The sequence below is a fragment of the Oncorhynchus tshawytscha genome, linkage group LG26 (genome assembly GCF_018296145.1).
Source record: "Oncorhynchus tshawytscha isolate Ot180627B linkage group LG26, Otsh_v2.0, whole genome shotgun sequence".
NCBI classification, from domain to species: domain Eukaryota; kingdom Metazoa; phylum Chordata; class Actinopteri; order Salmoniformes; family Salmonidae; genus Oncorhynchus; species Oncorhynchus tshawytscha.
In genome coordinates, this window is record NC_056454.1 from 24,374,079 (window position 1) to 24,392,738 (window position 18,660).

The 18,660-nt window shown below is 42.5% G+C and overlaps 1 protein-coding gene across 2 annotated transcripts in view; it reads right to left on the reverse strand.

Annotated features, from left to right (window-relative positions):
• The window catches only part of LOC112225405 (amyloid-beta A4 protein-like), a 29,794-nt gene extending 11,995 nt beyond the window's left edge, over nucleotides 1-17,799 (reverse strand). For both annotated transcript variants that reach the window (XM_042306341.1, XM_042306340.1), the window contains exons 1-6: nucleotides 17,576-17,799; nucleotides 6,780-6,947; nucleotides 6,409-6,538; nucleotides 6,229-6,341; nucleotides 1,464-1,648; nucleotides 1,081-1,271 (exon numbers count right to left, since the gene is read on the reverse strand). In XM_042306341.1, coding sequence (XP_042162275.1) covers nucleotides 1,081-1,271; nucleotides 1,464-1,648; nucleotides 6,229-6,341; nucleotides 6,409-6,538; nucleotides 6,780-6,947; nucleotides 17,576-17,635 — 847 coding nt within the window. In that variant the 5' untranslated portion in view covers nucleotides 17,636-17,799. The remainder of the gene's footprint in view (nucleotides 1-1,080; nucleotides 1,272-1,463; nucleotides 1,649-6,228; nucleotides 6,342-6,408; nucleotides 6,539-6,779; nucleotides 6,948-17,575) is intronic.
• Between the last annotated feature and the right edge of the window lie 861 nt (nucleotides 17,800-18,660).

An 18,660-nucleotide genomic window follows, 5' to 3' on the forward strand; every position in this document is an offset into this window, starting at 1 on the left:
AATCTAAAACTGTACTAAGACGTTCGAGGCCTGTCTGGCGGCACAGACAGATTACAGCAGCTAAGCCTGTCAGCCAGTGAGCGACCGGTCATATATCTGTTTGCCTTGACGTGTGTGTGTGTGTGTGTGTGTGTGATGTGGGAGACTGGAGATAAGATATGTGTATCAGGGCAGGTGCTGAGTCATCCTCTCCCGCTGAGGAGTGTTGTGCTTAACTGGGCGGAAAGTACCAGAAAAGAGAGGGACAGGAAAAACAGACACAACCCACAGACCCACACTGATAGTCATATGAAGAGAGACTGTTGTTGTTAGGTTAAGCCAGTTAGGATATGAACTCATTAACACACACACAGTCAGACGAGCATAAATCACTAGACATAAATATTGTCGCACACACAAGACTCATAAGCTCCAATGTTATTGAGCTGATTAGTAAGTGATGGAGTGAGTAAGAGAATTGTTGTGAAAGCAGTAAAAGGTTAAGTGAGTAAGTGAGGGAGGGAGTGTGATGGCTATTTTCCTGCTTAGATAGTTCCTAATTTCTCAGGTGTTTCTTAAAAGTCTCTATCTCTTTTTTTAAACCAGAATGACCTAATCGAAAGGTTAACCTCTGTCTGTACACCCACTAGATCAGACTATATTGATAGGAACCCTCTGCACTTCCCACAGTATTCAATAGCTGAGATGGACTCAGGCCCCGCACTCAGGCCCCGGACTCAGGCCCCCGAGTCAGACCAATGAAAGACCAATAAAAGGTCTGAATGCAGTGTTTTTTTATTGACCTTCCATTGTCCTTCATTGCTTAATCTCGAACAGAAACAAGGCCCAAGGTAAGGGGCACAGAGGGCCGACTCAGCACGTGTCCTACATACCTCAGAGACACACACACTCTGGCGCTGCAGTACAGCGCCCTTAACCACTGCGCCACCCAGGAGGCCTACACACACACTCTTAAACACACACACACTGCTTGGGTGTGTGTTTACACATAACATGTTCAAACATACACACTCCATCTTATCCATCTCCACAAATCAACCAACAAGTATTTCTCTCTTTCCATCCATGGCATGTTCTTACCTCTGACAACTTCCTCAACCGACTCGGTGGTGGTCGTGGTGGTAGTTGTCATGGCGATGTTGGAGGTGCGTTCACCACTGTCCCGTTTGTCAGTCACATCATCTTCATCCTCATCACCGTCCTCTTCCCTATCGAAGGCATCCTCATCATCCTCAGTGGTGGCAGCCCCCTGATCCGCCTGGTGAAGCATGCTGTAGGGAGGGTGGGTGTTTGTGAGTGTGTAGTCTGGTAGTGAAGGTTATCTGTCAAAAGTGTTTAACCACTGGTTTATGAACTTGAGTAAGAATTTAAGATTATATATGTGTGCTTAATTGTCTGTGTTTTTGTGTCTGACTGTATGCACCTGTGTGTTTGTGTGTGTGTGTGTGTGTATGTGCGCATACCCATTATCGGTGTATTCAGTCTCGGCTCCGCCCCACCACACGTCAGACTCAGTCAGCTCGACGCTCTCTGACTCGCGATGCGTGTCTGCCGGGCAACACACAAACTCCACCCCTCGGAAACGGTCGATGCCACATGGCAACAGCATGCCGTAGTCATGGAGATTCATGGTGCGGTCTCTACAGGACTGATAATAATAGCAATTTGAAAGAATCTCTTTTTGAGACACAGGTCTTTACACGCAATTACATATCTCTAGACGGTTTCCTGGTCAGGTCACATTGTCAGGAAAAATCAATCATATGAAGCAAAAAATAACCTTCTTACAATTATAACTCTGGTTGATTATTTCTGTGAAATAATTGGAGGGAGGAATGCAGGAATGGATGGATGGAGACAAAAAAATTGCTGAGTCACCACACCACAGCACACACTCTCCCAGAATACTAGAGAGAAAGGAAAGAGAGGAGAAAGAACACTAGATATGTCACGTTCTGACCTTTATTTCCTTTGTTTTGTATTTAGTTAGTATGGTCAAGGGCGTGAGTTGGGTGGGCAGTCTATGTTTGATTTTCTATGATTTGGGGATTTCTATGTTTCGGCCTAGTATGGTTCTCAATCAGAGGCAGGTGTCATTAGTTGTCTCTGACTGAGAATCATACTTAGGTAGCCTGGGTTGCACTGTTTGTTGGTGGGTGATTGTCTATGTTGATGGCTTGTTTCAGCGCAGCTCGCATTAGCTTCACGGTTGTTATTTTGTTTACTGTTTTTGTATAGGGTTTCAGTGTTCAGTGTTTTCTTTATTAAAATTCATGATGAGCACATATCACGCCGCATTTTGGTCCTCCGATCCTTCTCGCCTCTCCTCTTCAGATGAAGAGGAGGACGACCGTGACAAGATAGATAGAAAGCGGAGAGGAGTAGAGAATACGAGAGAGAGAGTGAGAGGAGGAGAGAATACTAGATAGATGGAGAGAGCAGAGGAGGAGAAAACACTAGAGAGAGATACAGAGATAAAGAAAGATATTAAAATGACAAGGCACGGAAAGAGTACAAAGAGAAGCTCCTCATGGACAATCCAGAGACACTTTTTGCTGACTGCTACAAAAATGGAAACGTAAGCAACCTAATCTCAAACACAGACCATCCCTGGGCATGGCACACAGTGATAACAGCACACTACCCCTCTTTTAAGAGGGTATTGGTGGAGGTAGGAAAATCAGAATAGTGGAAAACAAGGACCCTGAGACTGAGACACCCTCTGTCAACCTGTACAACAATGGAACAGTGGTGGTGCAGGGCAACTTCATACATTTCCAAAAGGACTTCCACAGAATCAAAGTGAGAGCACGGCAGGAGAAGCCTCGCAACATGACAGCTGCACATATTCCCAGGCTGTGAGCAGAGCAACAGGCCCAACCCCCACTAATAACCCACCCAAGCCACATCCTGCGACCTAAGAGGTATGTATCAGATGCTCAACATGCTCTGCTCACACCTACTGTAATGGTCCGGGCCTAAATCACACAAAAAAACTAGAAAATATGGAACACAAAGCTTTTAATATCTCATCCTGGAACATACAAGGTCTGAGGTCATCTGCCTTTGGCCTAAAGAGCAGGAATCCATACCTCAAAAAATTGGAAATACAGACATTGTCATCCTACAAGAAACATGGTACAGAGGAGATGGACCCACTGGTTTCCCTCTAGGTTACAGAGAGCTGGTAGTCCCATCCACCAAACTACCAGGTGTGAAAAAGGGAAGAGACTCAGGGGGTAATGCTAATTTGGTATAGAGCAGACCTAACCCACTCTACTAAATGAGTCAAAAAGGGAACATTTTACATCTGGCTAGAAATTAATAAGGAAATTATCTCAACATCGACAACAGCCACCCTCGAAGCAGCGTTACCCATGCAGAGCAAGGGGAACAACTACTCCAAGTCTCAGAGCGAGTGACGATTGAAACGCTATTAGCGCGCATCCCGCTAACTAGCTAGCCATTTCACATCGGTTACACCAGCCTAATCTCGGGAGTTGATAGGCTTGAAGTCATTGCGAAGAGCTGCTGGCAAAACGCACGAAAGTGCTCTTTGAATGAATGCTTACGAACCTGCTGGTGCCTACCACCGCTCAGTCAGACTGCTCTATCAAATCGGACTTAATTATAACATAATAACACAGAAATACGAGCCTTAGGTCATTAATATGGTCGAATCCGGAAAATATCATTTTTTAATAAATGTATTCTTTCAGTGAAATACGGAACGGTTCCGTATTTTATCTAACGGGTGGCATCCATAAATCTAAATATAAATAAATAATTACGTAAAATTCTGGCAAATTAGTTCACAATTAGCCAGGCGGCCCAAACTGTTGCATATACCCTGACTCTGCGTGCAATGAACGCAAGAGAAGTGACACAATTTCACCTGGTTAATATTGCCTGCTAAACGTTCTTTTAGCTAAATATGCAGGTTTAAAAATATATACTTCTGTGTATTGATTTTAAGAAAGGCATTGATGTTTATGGTTAGGTACACGTTGGAGCAACGACAGTCCTTTTTCGCGAAAGCGCACAGCATCGATTATATGCAACGCAGGACAAGCTAGATAAACTAGTAATATCATCAACTATGTGTAGTTATAACTAGTGATTGTTTCTTATAAGATAAGTTTAATGCTAGCAAGCAACTTACCTTGGCTTCTTACTGCATTCGCATAACAGGCAGGCTCCTCGTGAGGCAGGTGGTTAGAGCGTTGGACTAGTTAACTGTAAGGTTGCAAGATTGATTCCCTGAGCTGACAAGGTAAAAATCTGTCGTTCTGCCCCTGAACAAGGCAGTTAACCCACCGTTCCTAGGCCGTCATTGAAAATAAGAAGGTGTTCTTAACTGACTTGCCTGGTTAAATAAAGTTGTGGGGAAAAAACGGCAAAATCGGCGTCCAAAAATACCGATTTCCGAATGTTATGAAAACTTGAAATCGGCCCTAATTAAATCGGCCTTTCCGATTAATCGGTCGACCTCTAGCCTATACCCCTCCCAGTGGAATTCCCATACTTCAACGATGACATTATTCCATCCTAGAGGGGGAGATCAACCATTTCCAGCCCCAGGGACATGTACTAGTCTGTGGCAACCTAAATGTCAGAACAGGACAAGAACCTGACACTCTTAGTACACAGGGGAGCAGACACCAGACACCTACCTGGAGCTGACAGCATTCCCTCCCAAATATGCCACCCTACACACAAATGTGACAAAACAACCAACAAAAACGGGTCACAACTCCTGCAGCTATGTCGAACACTTGGTCTATACAGAGTCAATGGTAGGTTTCGAGGGGACTCTTACAGTAGGTACACCTACAGGTTATCCCTTGGCAGTAATACTGTAGATTACTTTATCACTGACCTCAACACAGTCTCTCAGAGCATTCACAGTCAGCCCAGATCACAGCAAAATCACAGTCTACTTGAACAGAGCAATATTCAACCACAGAGTTACACATGGAGTAAAACCACTTCCTAACCTCCTACCAAATGTATGACCCTATTAGAGACATATTTCCCCCAGATTACACAGACTTGTTGCCACAAGAAAAAGCCAACCAGTGAAGAACAAACACCATTGTAAATACAACACATATTGATGTTGATTTATTTTCGCTTTGTACTTCACCTTTCACCTTTACTTCAACTATTTGCACATCGATACAACACTGTATATAGCCGTAACATGACATTTGAAATGTCTCTATTCCTTTGGAACTTTTGTGAGTGTAATGTTTACTGTTCATTTTATGTTGTTTATTCCACTTTTGTTTATTATCTATTTCACTTGCTTTGGCAATGTAAACATGTTTATACTCAGCCTTGTCTCAGGATGGTAAGTTGGTGGTTGAAGATATCCCTCTAGTGGTGTGGGGGCTGTGCTTTGGCAAAGTGGGTGGGGTTATATCCTTCCTGTTTGGCCCTGTCCGGGGGTGTCCTCGGATGGGGCAACAGTGTCTCCTGACCCCTCCTGTCTCAGCCTCCAGTATTTATGCTGCAGTAGTTTATGTGTCGGGGGGCTGCGGTCAGTTTGTTATATCTGGAGTACTTCTCCTGTCCTATTCGGTGTCCTGTGTGAATCTAAGTGTGCGTTCTCTAATTCTCTCCTTCTCTCTTTCTTTCTCTCTCTCGGAGGACCTGAGCCCTAGGACCATGCCCCAGGACTACCTGACATGATGACTACTTGCTGTCCCCAGTCCACCTGGCCGTGCTGCTACTCCAGTTTCAACTGTTCTGCCTTATTATTATTCAACCATGCTGGTCATTTATGAACATTTGAACATCTTGGCCATGTTCTGTTATAATCTCCACCCGGCACAGCCAGAAGAGGACTGGCCACCCCACATAGCCTGGTTCCTCTCTAGGTTTCTTCCTAGGTTTTGGCCTTTCTAGGGAGTTTTTCCTAGCCACCGTGCTTCTACACCTGCATTGCTTGCTGTTTGGGTTTTTTGGCTGGGTTTCTGTACAGCACTTTGAGATATCAGCTGATGTACGAAGGGCTATATAAATAAATTTGATTTGATTTGATTCAATAAAGCTCTTTGAATTGAATTGAGAGAGAGAGAGAGCTAGATAGAGAACGAGAGAGATAGGAGGAGATAATACTAGATAGATATAGGAGAGAGATAGCGAGAGAGGGGAGACTGGGGAAGAACATACCTGAACACAACAGAATGGCGTGAAAATTAAGTGAAAAGCATGTGTCCTCACCTCTTTAGCCACGGTGTGCCAGTGCAGGTGCCTCTCACACATGTCCATTCTCTCCTGGTGCAGGAACTTGCACTTATCAGGAACCAGCAACGCATCACTCACAAACTCCCCAACTGCAAAACACACACAGATTACAGAGTCTCTCACACACACTCAAGTACACACACATACACCACTTACCCAGGCAGCGGTAGGGCACCACGATGTGTGTGTGACTGCGACACTGCTTGCGTCCCTTCTTGCACCAGTTCTGGATGCTGACTGGCTGATTGGCCTCCACCACGTTTGTGCTCTGGAGCTCAGGGTACACCTGCGGAAGGAGCAGGGTTCTATGAATGTCCAAGACTTCACACAGTTGTTTTGTATTGGTGTAATATTCACAACATTTACCTCAGATCTCCCTTGTTTATCTTTCTCGCCCTAATTTCATTCCGGTTCCACCCCTATATCTTCCACTCTCCTTACACCTTTCTTTATTTCTCTTTTTACTACCACTCACCCTTTCCTCTCTCTGCCACCCTTCCCTCCACCCTCCCTCCCTCTCCTCCAACCTCCTGGCAGTACTGCAGGATGCCCTCCTTGGTTCCGATGCAGCTCTTGGTGCCGGAGGGGTCTGGCTCCCACTTGCCACTCTGGACGTTGACGTGCATGTTGAGCTTCCCACAGAACATGGCTACCTGGGGCTCCACTAGCAGAGCCACTGAGTCATCAGATGGCACCTGGAGGGATGGAGGAGAGAGACCAAGAGAGATGGTAGATGGTGGGAGGAAGATGGGAGGAGCGAGGGAAGTTAGAGGGGACAGAGGGAGTAAGGAGAGGGAGAGAAGGTAGGTAGATGAAGGAATAGAGGGAGGACATAGGAATGACCGGGGACGAGAGGGAGGTTGGAGAGTGAAATTACTGTAATTACGGTTTAAAAACTTTAGTTGCAGTTGAAGTGCACTCAAAAGCTAAAGTGACTCAAAACACATGTATTCATTCCCACGTTGCAGCTGAGATCAGGTCAATCTGGCTGTAGCTTTCATAATTTCCTCTTAGAACAGACACCACCGTGACAGAGGTCACACACTACTTGGGTTAATGTTACCCTCTCTCTCTCTCTCTCTCACACAGACACACTCTCATATACACACACACACACACACACTGACAGGCAAACAGGCAACAGCACTGAGAACTGTGCCTACAGTGTGTGTGTGTGTATGTGACTGTGCTTGTATGAGCTCTTGTGTTGGTGTCCTGAGTGAATTGGAAGTGTTGTTCATATAGGAAAGGACGAGCTCAGAAGCATTAGGTGAGAAAGAGAGAGAGAGAGAAATAAAGAAATATAGAATGTGTGCAAGAGGGAACGTCAGACACAGACAGATAGCGCTAGAAAATGTGTGTGTGTCAGAGAGGGAGGTGGAAACAGAGAACTGTATAAAAATAGATCCACTTTGTCTATCACTTAGTGTTTAGTTTGTACCTTTTTACCTCCCCCTTCTAACTAAGCTAAACCCAAAGCATTCCGGGATCGTTTTTCATTCCGTGATGCAATCGGAGGAAGTTTCATTGTAGCTGGCTGTCTAGCTCTCCTTTTCGTCTTGCGCACATCCGAATATACAGATGCTGCAAACTACCAAACAGGATCCTGCTGCCATTCTGCTGGTAAATTACCAAAGCAAAGATGGTGCTGTGTTTGCCTTTGAAAAAACTAGGCCGTAGTTATTTCAGCAGCCTGTAGTGTAGCAGATTATGATTAATATTAACCACATAAACTTGAGAAAATCTGCTACAGCTTTTCTCCCCATATTCAAGGTTGCCATTTTGTATGCAATACATGTGTTATAGAAGCACACGTTGTCCTTTTATGCAGCAGTTAACAAACAGTTCTCAGTAGATGCTGCTGTTGGTGTATTTGTATTTTTTTTCCTTTATTTATGAGCTAACACCCTGTGTAATTCAGGGAGTGTGCTTTTCTCTCACTAGGTGCTCGTTGCATGATTACCTGCAGGGAAGCTCTTTGACACTGCCGGTTAATTGTGTCTTTTCCTCTTTTTTTAAATGTCTTGCGTGGGTGTGTCCATGAGTGTGTGCGTTTAATTTTAAGGGACCCTGACAGAACATGGCTGACACGAGGAACACAATCATAAATCATAGCTATCATCTTCCAATGAGCCTGAATGGAAGTTGATATTATGAGGAGGTGGTGGGATGCCAGAAACAACTGATGCGATGGGGAGAAGGTAGCATTTCCAAGATGGTGTCTCACTCTCAACAGCAATGCTGTTGGCATGGCAACAGAAATACATAGCATCAGCAGGGTTGCAGGTGGTCCTAGAATCTTAATTCACTTCATTTCATCAAGAGTTAAGACACACTATCTACACTGAACCAAAATATAAACCCAACATGTAAAATGTTGGTCCCATGTTTCATGAGCTGAAATAAAAGATCCCATAAATGTTCCATATGCACAAAATCTGTATTTCTATCAAATGTTCTACTTTGCCAAGATAATCCATCCACCTGAAAGGTGAGGCATATCAATAAGCTGATTAAACAGCATGATCATTACACAGGTGCACCTTGTGCCGAGGACAATAAAAGGCCTGTTTTGTCAAGTTTTGAGGGAGCATACAATTGGCATGCTGACGCAGGAATGTCCACCAGAGCTGTTGCCAGATAATTGAATATTAATTTCTCAACCATAAGCTGCCTCCAATGTTGTTTTAGACAATTTGGCAGTAAGTCCAACCGGCCTCACAACCACAGACCATGTGTATGGCCTCGTGTGGGTGAGCGGTTTGCTGATGTCAACGTTGTGAACAGAGTGCCCCATCATATGGTGGCCGGTGGGACTATGGTATGGGCAGGCATAAACTATGGACAACAAACACAATTGCAATTTGAATGCACAGAAATACAGTGACTAGTTCCTGAGGCCCATTGTGAGGCCCATTTTCTTTTAACGGTATCTGTGACCAACAGATGCATATCTGTATTCTCAGTCATGAGAAATCCATATATTAGGGCCTAACGTATTTATTTCAATTGACTGATTCCCTCATATGAACAGTAACATATGAAATTATTGCATGTTGCGTTTAAATTATTGCATGTTGCGTTTATATTTTTGTTCAGTATAGATTTGTCAGGCATGAGTCAGCACATTGGACTAGGTTACAGTGCTGGTCAACGCTCTGTGTAGGAATTTAAGAATGAGGGCAGAGGAGAAAGCCATGTAACAGTAGTGTAGCTGGGACAAAGATAGTACTGCAACTGCACTTTTGGCCATGGTACGTAACAGACTAGCCTGCTTTTAGTCACTCAACATTTATATGGTAGGCTATGTGACAGCCAGGTAGTAAACCAATCCAAAGAAAAGTCCTTGTTATTGAGGGGGTCAGTTGCAACAGGAGTAAGAGAAACCACATTCCACAATGTTAGGACCTTGGGAGTGTCTGTTATGCTTAGGAAAGAGGATGCTTGTGTTTATGTAGCTTGCCTTGTTCCAACCCTGCCTAGATGTTATATGATACCTGCCACTGGCTGACTGGCACTCTGCACTCTGGTACCAACTAACATTTACTAGCTAGCTAGATGACAGTTGACTTCAGGTCCCATCGTCTCAGGGAAGGTGACATCCCCAGGAGAGGCTGCACTATAGCAGAGAGTAAGAACCACTTCTCTTTGACCTCCTCTTCTCTGCCGTAATCCCAGCAGCTGAGACATCCAGTGTGTTCCCCAGGTCACTTGCAGCAATGAAGCATGTTACTATTCTGTGTCAGTGTTCAATATCATACTCCCTCCCAGCCTCCCACCAGCACTTTTCACCCTGAAGCCAACCCTACACACCACACCACCCTACACACCACCGCCAGAAGTTGACCTGTCACTCTGGAGACAAGTTGACCCGAGGTGTGAGAGAACCCTTATGGAAAAAAACATGAATTTCACGTGAACACATTTGATCTCATGTGATTTAATTTGATAACATGTGAAGCAACATGTGACTAGAGGTCGACCGATTAATCGGAATGGCCGATTCATTCGGGCCAATTTCAAGATTTCATAATAATCGGAAATTGGTATTTAGGGACACCGATTTGGCCAATATTTTTTTTTCTTTTTTTCACAACCTTATTTAACTAGGCAAGTCAGTTAAGAACACATTCTTATTTTCAATGACGGCCTAGGAACGGTGGGTAAACTGCCTTGTACAGGGACAAAACGACAGATTTTTACCTTGTCAGCTCAGGGATTCAATCTTGCAACCTTACAGTTAACTAGTCCAACGCTCTAACCACCTGCTTTACATTACACTCCAAGAGGATCCTGCCTGTTACGCAAATGATGTAAGAAGCCAAGGTAAGTTGCTAGCTAGCATTAAACTTATCTTATAAAAAAGAATCAATCAATCGATCATAATCACTAGTTAACTACACATGGTTGATGATATTACTAGTTTATCTAGCGTGTCCTGCGTTGCATATAATCGATGCGGTGCGCATTCGTGAAAAAGGACTGTCGTTGCTCCAACGTGTACCTAAACATAAACATCAATGCCTTTCTTAAAATCAATACACAAGTATAAATGTTTAAACCTGCATATTTAGTTAATATTGCCTGCTAACATGAATTTCTTTTAACTAGGGAAATGGTGTCACTTTTCTTGCAACAGAGTCAGGGTATATGCAGCAGTTTGGGCCACCTGGCTCGTTGCGAACTGTGTGAAGACTATTTCTCCTAACAAAGACAGCCATCTTCGCCAAACGGGGGATGATTTAACAAAAGCGCATTTGCGAAAAAAAGCATAATCGTTGCACGACTGTACCTAACCATAAACATCAATGCCTTTCTTAAAATCAATACACAGATGTATATATTTTTTAACCTGCATATTTAGCTTTAAAAAATCCAGGTTAGCAGGCAATATTAAACTAGGTGTCACACCCTGACCATAGTTTGCTTTGTATGTTTCTATGTTTTGGTTGGTCAGGGTGTGATCTGAGTGGGCATTCTATGTTGGATGTCTTGTTTGTCTATTTCTATGTCTGGCCTGATATGGTTCTCAATCAGAGGCAGGTGTTAGTCATTGTCTCTGATTGGGAACCATATTTAGGTAGCCTGGGTTTCACTGTGTGTTTGTGGGTGATTGTTCCTGTCTCTGTGTTTTGCACCAGATAGGACTGTTTTAGGTTTTCGCACGTTTGTTGTTTTGTTAGTTTATTCGTGTACAGCTTCTTTATTAAAGTACAATGAATAACAACCACGCTGCATTTTGGTCCGCCTCTACTTCACCTAAAGAAAACAATTACACTAGGTAAATTGTGTCACTTCTCTTGCGTTCATTGCACGCAGAGTCAGGGTATATGCAACAGCTTGGGCTGCCTGGCTCGTTGCCAGAATTTTACGTAATTATGACATAACATTGAAGGTTCTACAATGTAAAAGGAATATTTAGACTGGATGTCACCAGTTAGATAAAATACGGAACAGTTCCGTATTTCACTGAAAGAATAAACGTCTCGTTTTCGAGATGATAGTTTCCGGATACGACCATATTAATGACCTGTGGCTCGTATTTCTGTGTTATTATGTTATAATTAAGTCTATGAATTTTTTTATTTTACCTCTTTTTTTCTCTCCAATTTTGTGGTATCCAATTGTTAGTAGTTACTATCTTGTCTCATTTCTACAACTCCCATACGGGCTCGGGAGAGACGAAGGTCGAAAGCCATGCGTCCTCCGAAACACAACCCAACCAAGCCACACTGCTTCTTAACACAGCGCGCATCCAACCCGGAAGCCAGCCGCACCAATGTGTCGGAGGAAACACCGTGCACCTGGCGACCTGGTTAGCGTGCACTGCGCCTGGCCTGCCACAGGAGTCACTAGTGCGCGATGAGACAAGGATATCCCTACCGGCCAAACCCTCCCTAACCCGGACGACGCTAGGCCAATTGTGCGTCACCCCATGGACCTCCACACAGAAAATATTGAGTGTTAAATCAACACTGACAGTGTTAAATGTAACACTGTGTTTAGTGCTACGCTGTTACACTATGTCAGTGTTAGAGAATGAAAACTTTCAGTGTTATGCAATAAAACATTATTTTAACACTAGGAAGTGTATATAGTTTTCACCAATGGTGTTACGACATAAAACCTCATAGTATTTTTCATCATTACACCAAGAGGTCTTACTCTCTTGTTATTCCGTGTTGGGTTAAAGACATTACAATAATGTTAAAAAGTCTTTATTGTCATATGCTCTTATATAAGCATTTATGAAGACTTCGGCACTGACAATAGACATACTCAAACTTTTAATTCAAATAACCATAGACTACTTACACGGTACAACACTTCCATTCACAGTTGGCCCAAAATAACTAATTGAAAGCCACATCCCAACTAAGCAATGCCTCCAATATAATTTGCCAGTGTCCTTTCCTTTTTCGAGTTAATTGTAGAGTTACCACCCATGAAAGGCAAGGCACTCTGGAAAATATGCAAAGAAGGCTTTACACTAAGCAGTGTGTTCATTTAAGACTGAAAAGTATGGACCTGTATTGACACTGGACCAGTGTTAAATGTAACACTCAGGGTTTTTTTAACACTGGAGAATTTGCTGTATGGTAATGTTTTACTCTCCGCAGATTAAAACAAATACTCTCACACTAAAGACTAGATATTAACACCAACACTGGTGTTCTTTTACACCAGAGTTAATTAAACTGCTGAATCAACACTAAATTGTTCACTAAAAAATATGAACACTAGTTAACACCACCTGATATATACACTAAGAACTAGAGATTGCCTCAAAGATGACCAACTTTTGTTTTCAATATAATCTACTCACGTTTGCATTTGCCGTTACGTGGATGCTGCCATCTTTCTTACTGGGAATACTCTGCTTGCGCACTAGCACTCAGTGCGAACTGGACAGCGAATATGCTTTGGAAACTCGGTCAGAGCAAGTGGACAGCTAAACAAGCCAACCAGCACTTCCCTGGCTAGCTGTGGTCATGACTGCAGAGCACGAACGTAAAATGATAATATCTTTAGTGATAAAAAAGTGATAAAAAATATATATGTTCATTTTTTTATAACTCACAGCCAAAGATTAACATTTTACATTCGTGCCTTCCCGACAATAATTTTAACAGATGTTTTGTGCATAAAGGTGATGACTGAAGTGTCTTACTAGGGGTTTTATAATTTGACTTCTCTATGGGGCCATTAATGGGAATTGTTTTTGTCGGCCGTCATTGAGTTAAACTGCAGTACCAAAGCAATACTGTCGGTGCAGTCAAAAGCATGCTTCCAGACCGGAACCCTTGCCCCTTGGGTAACACTGCTCAATTTGCTGTCCAAGTATCTTAACACTGCAGCACTGACACCATCTTGCTTGTGTCGAGCTTCGTCCTTTTCTGTTCTCCTCACCACATAACCAACCCACCAGCCTCCGCTGGCCACTATGTGACATGCAACATTATATCATGTTAACGTAAGGTCAATAAAGGCATCCACAGGCTTCTCAATCTGAAACAGTTTGTGCCAGTGTTGTCAATATAGCAACTTTGATGCTAGATTAAGCAAGATTTCAGACACCTCCAGCGATTTTAGGATTGTGACAAATGAAGCTACTTTTTAAAGCTGCCGCCAACTTTTGGATGATTTAGCGACTTTCCAGTTTGTGCCCGCTCGGCTGAGCCTTGTTGCGCTGCTCTGCAGTCTGTACCCTCTCTGCGGCTCTGCCTGCTGCTGCATCTGTCACTTGTGGCCCTTCCCCTGCCTTTCTCTGGTCCTCTCCACGCTGCTACAGCGAGTTGAGGGAATTTATTAAAATCGGTTCCTTGTTGTTAAATGACACCAAAGCTCTCCAAGGCATAACTAATATTTACATTTTTATTTATTTACTTATTTTATTGGTTCCTTTTTACTCTCTTTCAAACATTCTATTTAGTATTGCTTTGGAAAATGTGTCATTCATTGCATGAGACACTGAGGGACAACATGAGCATTAAAAAATATACAGAACCAGTCAAACGTTTGGACAGACCTACTCATTCCAAGGTTTTTACTCAAACGCATTAAGGAAATAAATTCCACAAATTAACTTAACAAGGCACACCTGTTAATTGAAATGCATTCCAGGTGACTACCTCATGAAGCTGTTTGAGAGAATGCCAAGAGCGTGCAAAACTGTCATCAAGACAAAGGGTGGCTACTTTCCAGAATCTCAAATATAAAATATATTTTGATTTGTTTAACACTTTTTTGGATACTACATGATTCCATATGTGCTACTTCATAGTTTATTTTTACTATAGAAAATAGTAAAAATAAAGAAACCCTTGAATGAGTAGGTGTGTCTAAACTTTTGACTGGTACTGTATATATACACACATAAGGAAGCCTTAAGATAAATCATCCACTTGTTTTTGAGTAAAGTAGTAATATGTTAGGTTAGTATGTTGGGGGAAAATGCCCCCTCCTTCCAACTGGGCGAGAGGCCCCTGAGGGTTGATTATTTGTTTTTATCTGTAATTTGCTAGCCCAGTTAGGTAACTAGCGACTTCAATAGCAGAAAGTCTGAGTTGAACTAAATGTTAGCCAGTTAGTTAGCATAAGATCATGTCTGCTAGCATAGCTAGCTGACCTTCAGTTTGCAGGGTTAGGGTCAGAATAGGGGGTTAGATTAGGGGTCAGTTCTCCACCGTTCCTAAGATATACATACATACATACATACATACATACATACATACATACATACATACATACATACATACATACATACATACATACATACATGCATACATGCATACATGCATACATGCATACATACATACATACATACATACATACACTACCGTTCAAAAGTTTGGGGTCATTTAGAAATGTCCTTGTTTTCGAAAGAAAAGCACATTTTGTTTGTCCATAAAAATAATATCAAATTGATCAGAAATACAGTGTAGACATTGTTAATGTTGTAAATTACTATTCAAGCTGGAAACGGCAGATGTTTTATGGAATATCTACATAGGCGTACAGAGGCCCATTATCAGCAACCATCACTCCTGTGTTCCAATGGCATGTTGTGTTAGCTAATCCAAGTTTATCATTTTAAAAAGGCTATTTGATCATTAGAAAACCCTTTTGCAATTATGTTAGCACATCTGAAAACTGTTGTTCTCATTAAAGAAGCAATAAAACTGGCCTTTTTTAGACTAGTTGAGTATCTGAAGCATCAGCATTTATGGGTTCGATTACAGGCTCAAAATGGTGAGAAACAAAGACCTTTCCTCTGAAACTCGTCAGTCTATTCTTGTTCTGAGAAATGAAGGCTATTCCATGCGAGAAATTGCCAAGAAACTGAAGATCTCGTACAACGCTGTGTACTACTCCCTTCACAGAACAGCGCAAACTGGCTCTAACCAGAATAGAAAGAGGAGTGGGAGGCCCCGGTGCACAAGTGAGCAAGAGGACAAATACATTAGAGTGTCTAGTTTGAGAAACAGAGTCCTCAAGGCCTCACAAGTCCTCAACTGGCAGCTTCATTAAATAGTATCCGCAAAAACACCCGTCTCAACGTCAACAGTGAAGAGGCGACTCCAGGATGCTGGCCTTCTAGGCAGAGTTCCTCTGTCCAGTGTCTGTGTTCTTTTGCCCATCTTAATCTTTTCTTTTTATTGGCCAGTCTGATATGGCTTTTTCTTTGCAGCTCTGCCTAGAAGGCCAGCATGGTAATGCAAAACACATTCAATAAAGAAACGGGGTTGGCAGGCATAGGCTATTTTTACGGTTTTATTAAGCAACACCCAGAATTCTCCATCCATATCCCACAAGCAACCAGTCTGGCTCAAGCTGTTGGCTTCACCCCAATTATGACCTCTAACCTTGCCACAACATCAAATGCCGCCACATCCTCCACCCCCAGCACCCACATGTCTCCAGTGACCTTGCTCCGAATGTTGGTAAGAAAAGACATCAGCACTGATTTAAGGAAATATATAGTAGCATATAGAGTGATTAGAAGTAATTGTTTTTTGAACCAATACTCATGAGTTCTTGTTGTTAATTTGTTTGTTTGTTTTTATTAAAAGTACCAGTTGTACAACAAACAGCAGCAGAGGTCATATTGGAATATCCATGCCAAGGATACAGGAGGCAAGGTCTGGGAAAAGAAAGGCTGAGTCAGCTACAGTCCTGACAGCCTCACTTCACAAGTTTCCAGGAGGACAAGGCAATAAAAACTAAGAGAGAAGGAAGAAAGCAAAGGGAGAAAGAAACCAGTGACACTGAAGAAAGCTGTGGCGCCACTGAAAAAGGTTGTTCCAGGTTCCAAAACCACAACAAACACTCTAAAAGAAGGGGATGCCGAAGGCTTGTTTTGTAACGAGCTCTTCTCTGTTACCGGTGGGGTCTGGATACGGCGTGAACAGTATCAGAGGTGGGCTCATGAGCTATGCTCAAATTTAAATGGGGTGGGATTCATTTGAAACCTCTGTGTCAATAAACATTTTTGAGAAAATGCCATTGTGTTAAATGATTGTCATTTCTTAAAGTCCAATGAATTATTTTATTTTTTTAATCATTACAAACTATTGAAAACCGTTTGCTCTTGAACTTTATTTTAAAGGTTGCTGGGATTTAAAATATTGCTTTATTCAAATGGTAATGAGTTTAGTTTAACTGTACATAATGGAGTGCAAGGAAAAGGTCAAAGAAGACAGATAATGATGTGCAGATGAGGTAAAAAAAAAAAAAGAAGGGACACTTCTGTGAAACCCTATGGTTTTTTTGTGTGTTCAACTAGACAATGATCTGAAGGGGGGGGGTAAACCTAATTATCTGGTTTGTTTGTGGTCTATAAGAAGAAAAACTGAACAAACATGCTTGTGTAATTCTGAGCCCCTTTAATCTACAGTGCCAAACTGTCAATCCAGTGTCGTTGACAACTATAAGGGTAGGCCTAAAAAGTAATAGGCTTAGTCAGGTCTTTTGGTTTACGCATTATGATATTCTACTCCACAATTAGGCTGATAGAGATTTTTTTTTAAAAGCTTCTTCTCGCCACTACGAAATTGAAAAAGGAAGGTAGCCTAATCGCAATAACATCTATGGCGTTGACACGTATGGTGTCTTAAAAACATTGTAGGCTATCAACGTAATTTCTAACATTTCTGTATGTATCCAAACAAATGCAATCTTGATTCACCCTTGGTCTGAATTCCGTTATTTTCACTCCTGATTTTAGCCTCACCCGTATCCTCCGCTGCTTACAATGAGGGGAAATACCTTATGAAAGCTCGTGCATCATCCAGAAGGCACCAGTTTTCTCCCTTTTACTTACCTCCGATGTCAGCGTCAAGGTTGCCACCCATAACAACAGAAATGCTGTTCGCTCGACCATGCCGTTGACCCTAAATCAGTTCCGTCCAATATCTTGAAAATATTCAGATCAATCCGTTAGTATGAGCCTCTATCCCGTTCCCGTGCACTCCCGCTTGGCGACGGTGCTTGTTACGAGCATAGGATGATGGAGAGCGACGAGGCTGGCCAGCTGCTCCAAAGCCTGTCACCTGACCGGGCCGCGAGAAAGCGCTATGGGAAGAAACTAGTGTGGGGGAAGAGGTGGGTGGGTGGCAGCTCCTATTGGGAAGTACTGTAGGGTAATAGGTGAGGATTTTGTATTTATTTATTTCACCTTTATTTAACCAGGGAGGCAAGTTCTCATTTACAATTGCGACCTGGCCAAGATAAAGCAAAGCAGTTCGACACATACCATGACACAGAGTTACACATGGAGTAAAACAAACATACAGTCAATAATACAGTATAAACAAGTCTATATACGATGTGAGCAAATGAGGTGAGATAAGGGAGGTAAAGGCAAAAAAAGGCCATGGTGGCAAAGTAAATACAATATAGCAAGTAAAACACTGGAATGGTAGATTTGCAGTGGAAGAATGTGCAAAGTAGAAATAAAAAATAATGGGGTGCAAAGGAGCTAAATAAATCAATAAAATAAATAAATACAGTAGGGAAAGAGGTAGTTGTTTGGGCTAAATTATAGGTGGGCTATGTACAGGTGCAGTAATCTGTGAGCTTTGATTGAGATGTGTAATTAAGCAGTAAGGCCCGAGGGGGTGTGGTATATGGCATCTCCTATTGGGAAGTACTGTAGGGTAATAGGTGAGGGTTGAGATGTACAGTATAATTAAGCAATAAGGCTCAAGGGGGTGTGGTATATGGCCAATATGCAGGCTAGTCAAATTCTTCCACAAGATCTCAACATACCATTTCTGTATAGACCTCGCTTTTGTGCACGGGGGATATGTCATGCTGAAACAGGAAACTGTTGCGATGTTGGAAGCACAGAATCGCCTAGAATGTCATTGTATGCTGTAGCATTAAGATTTCCCTTCACTGGAACTA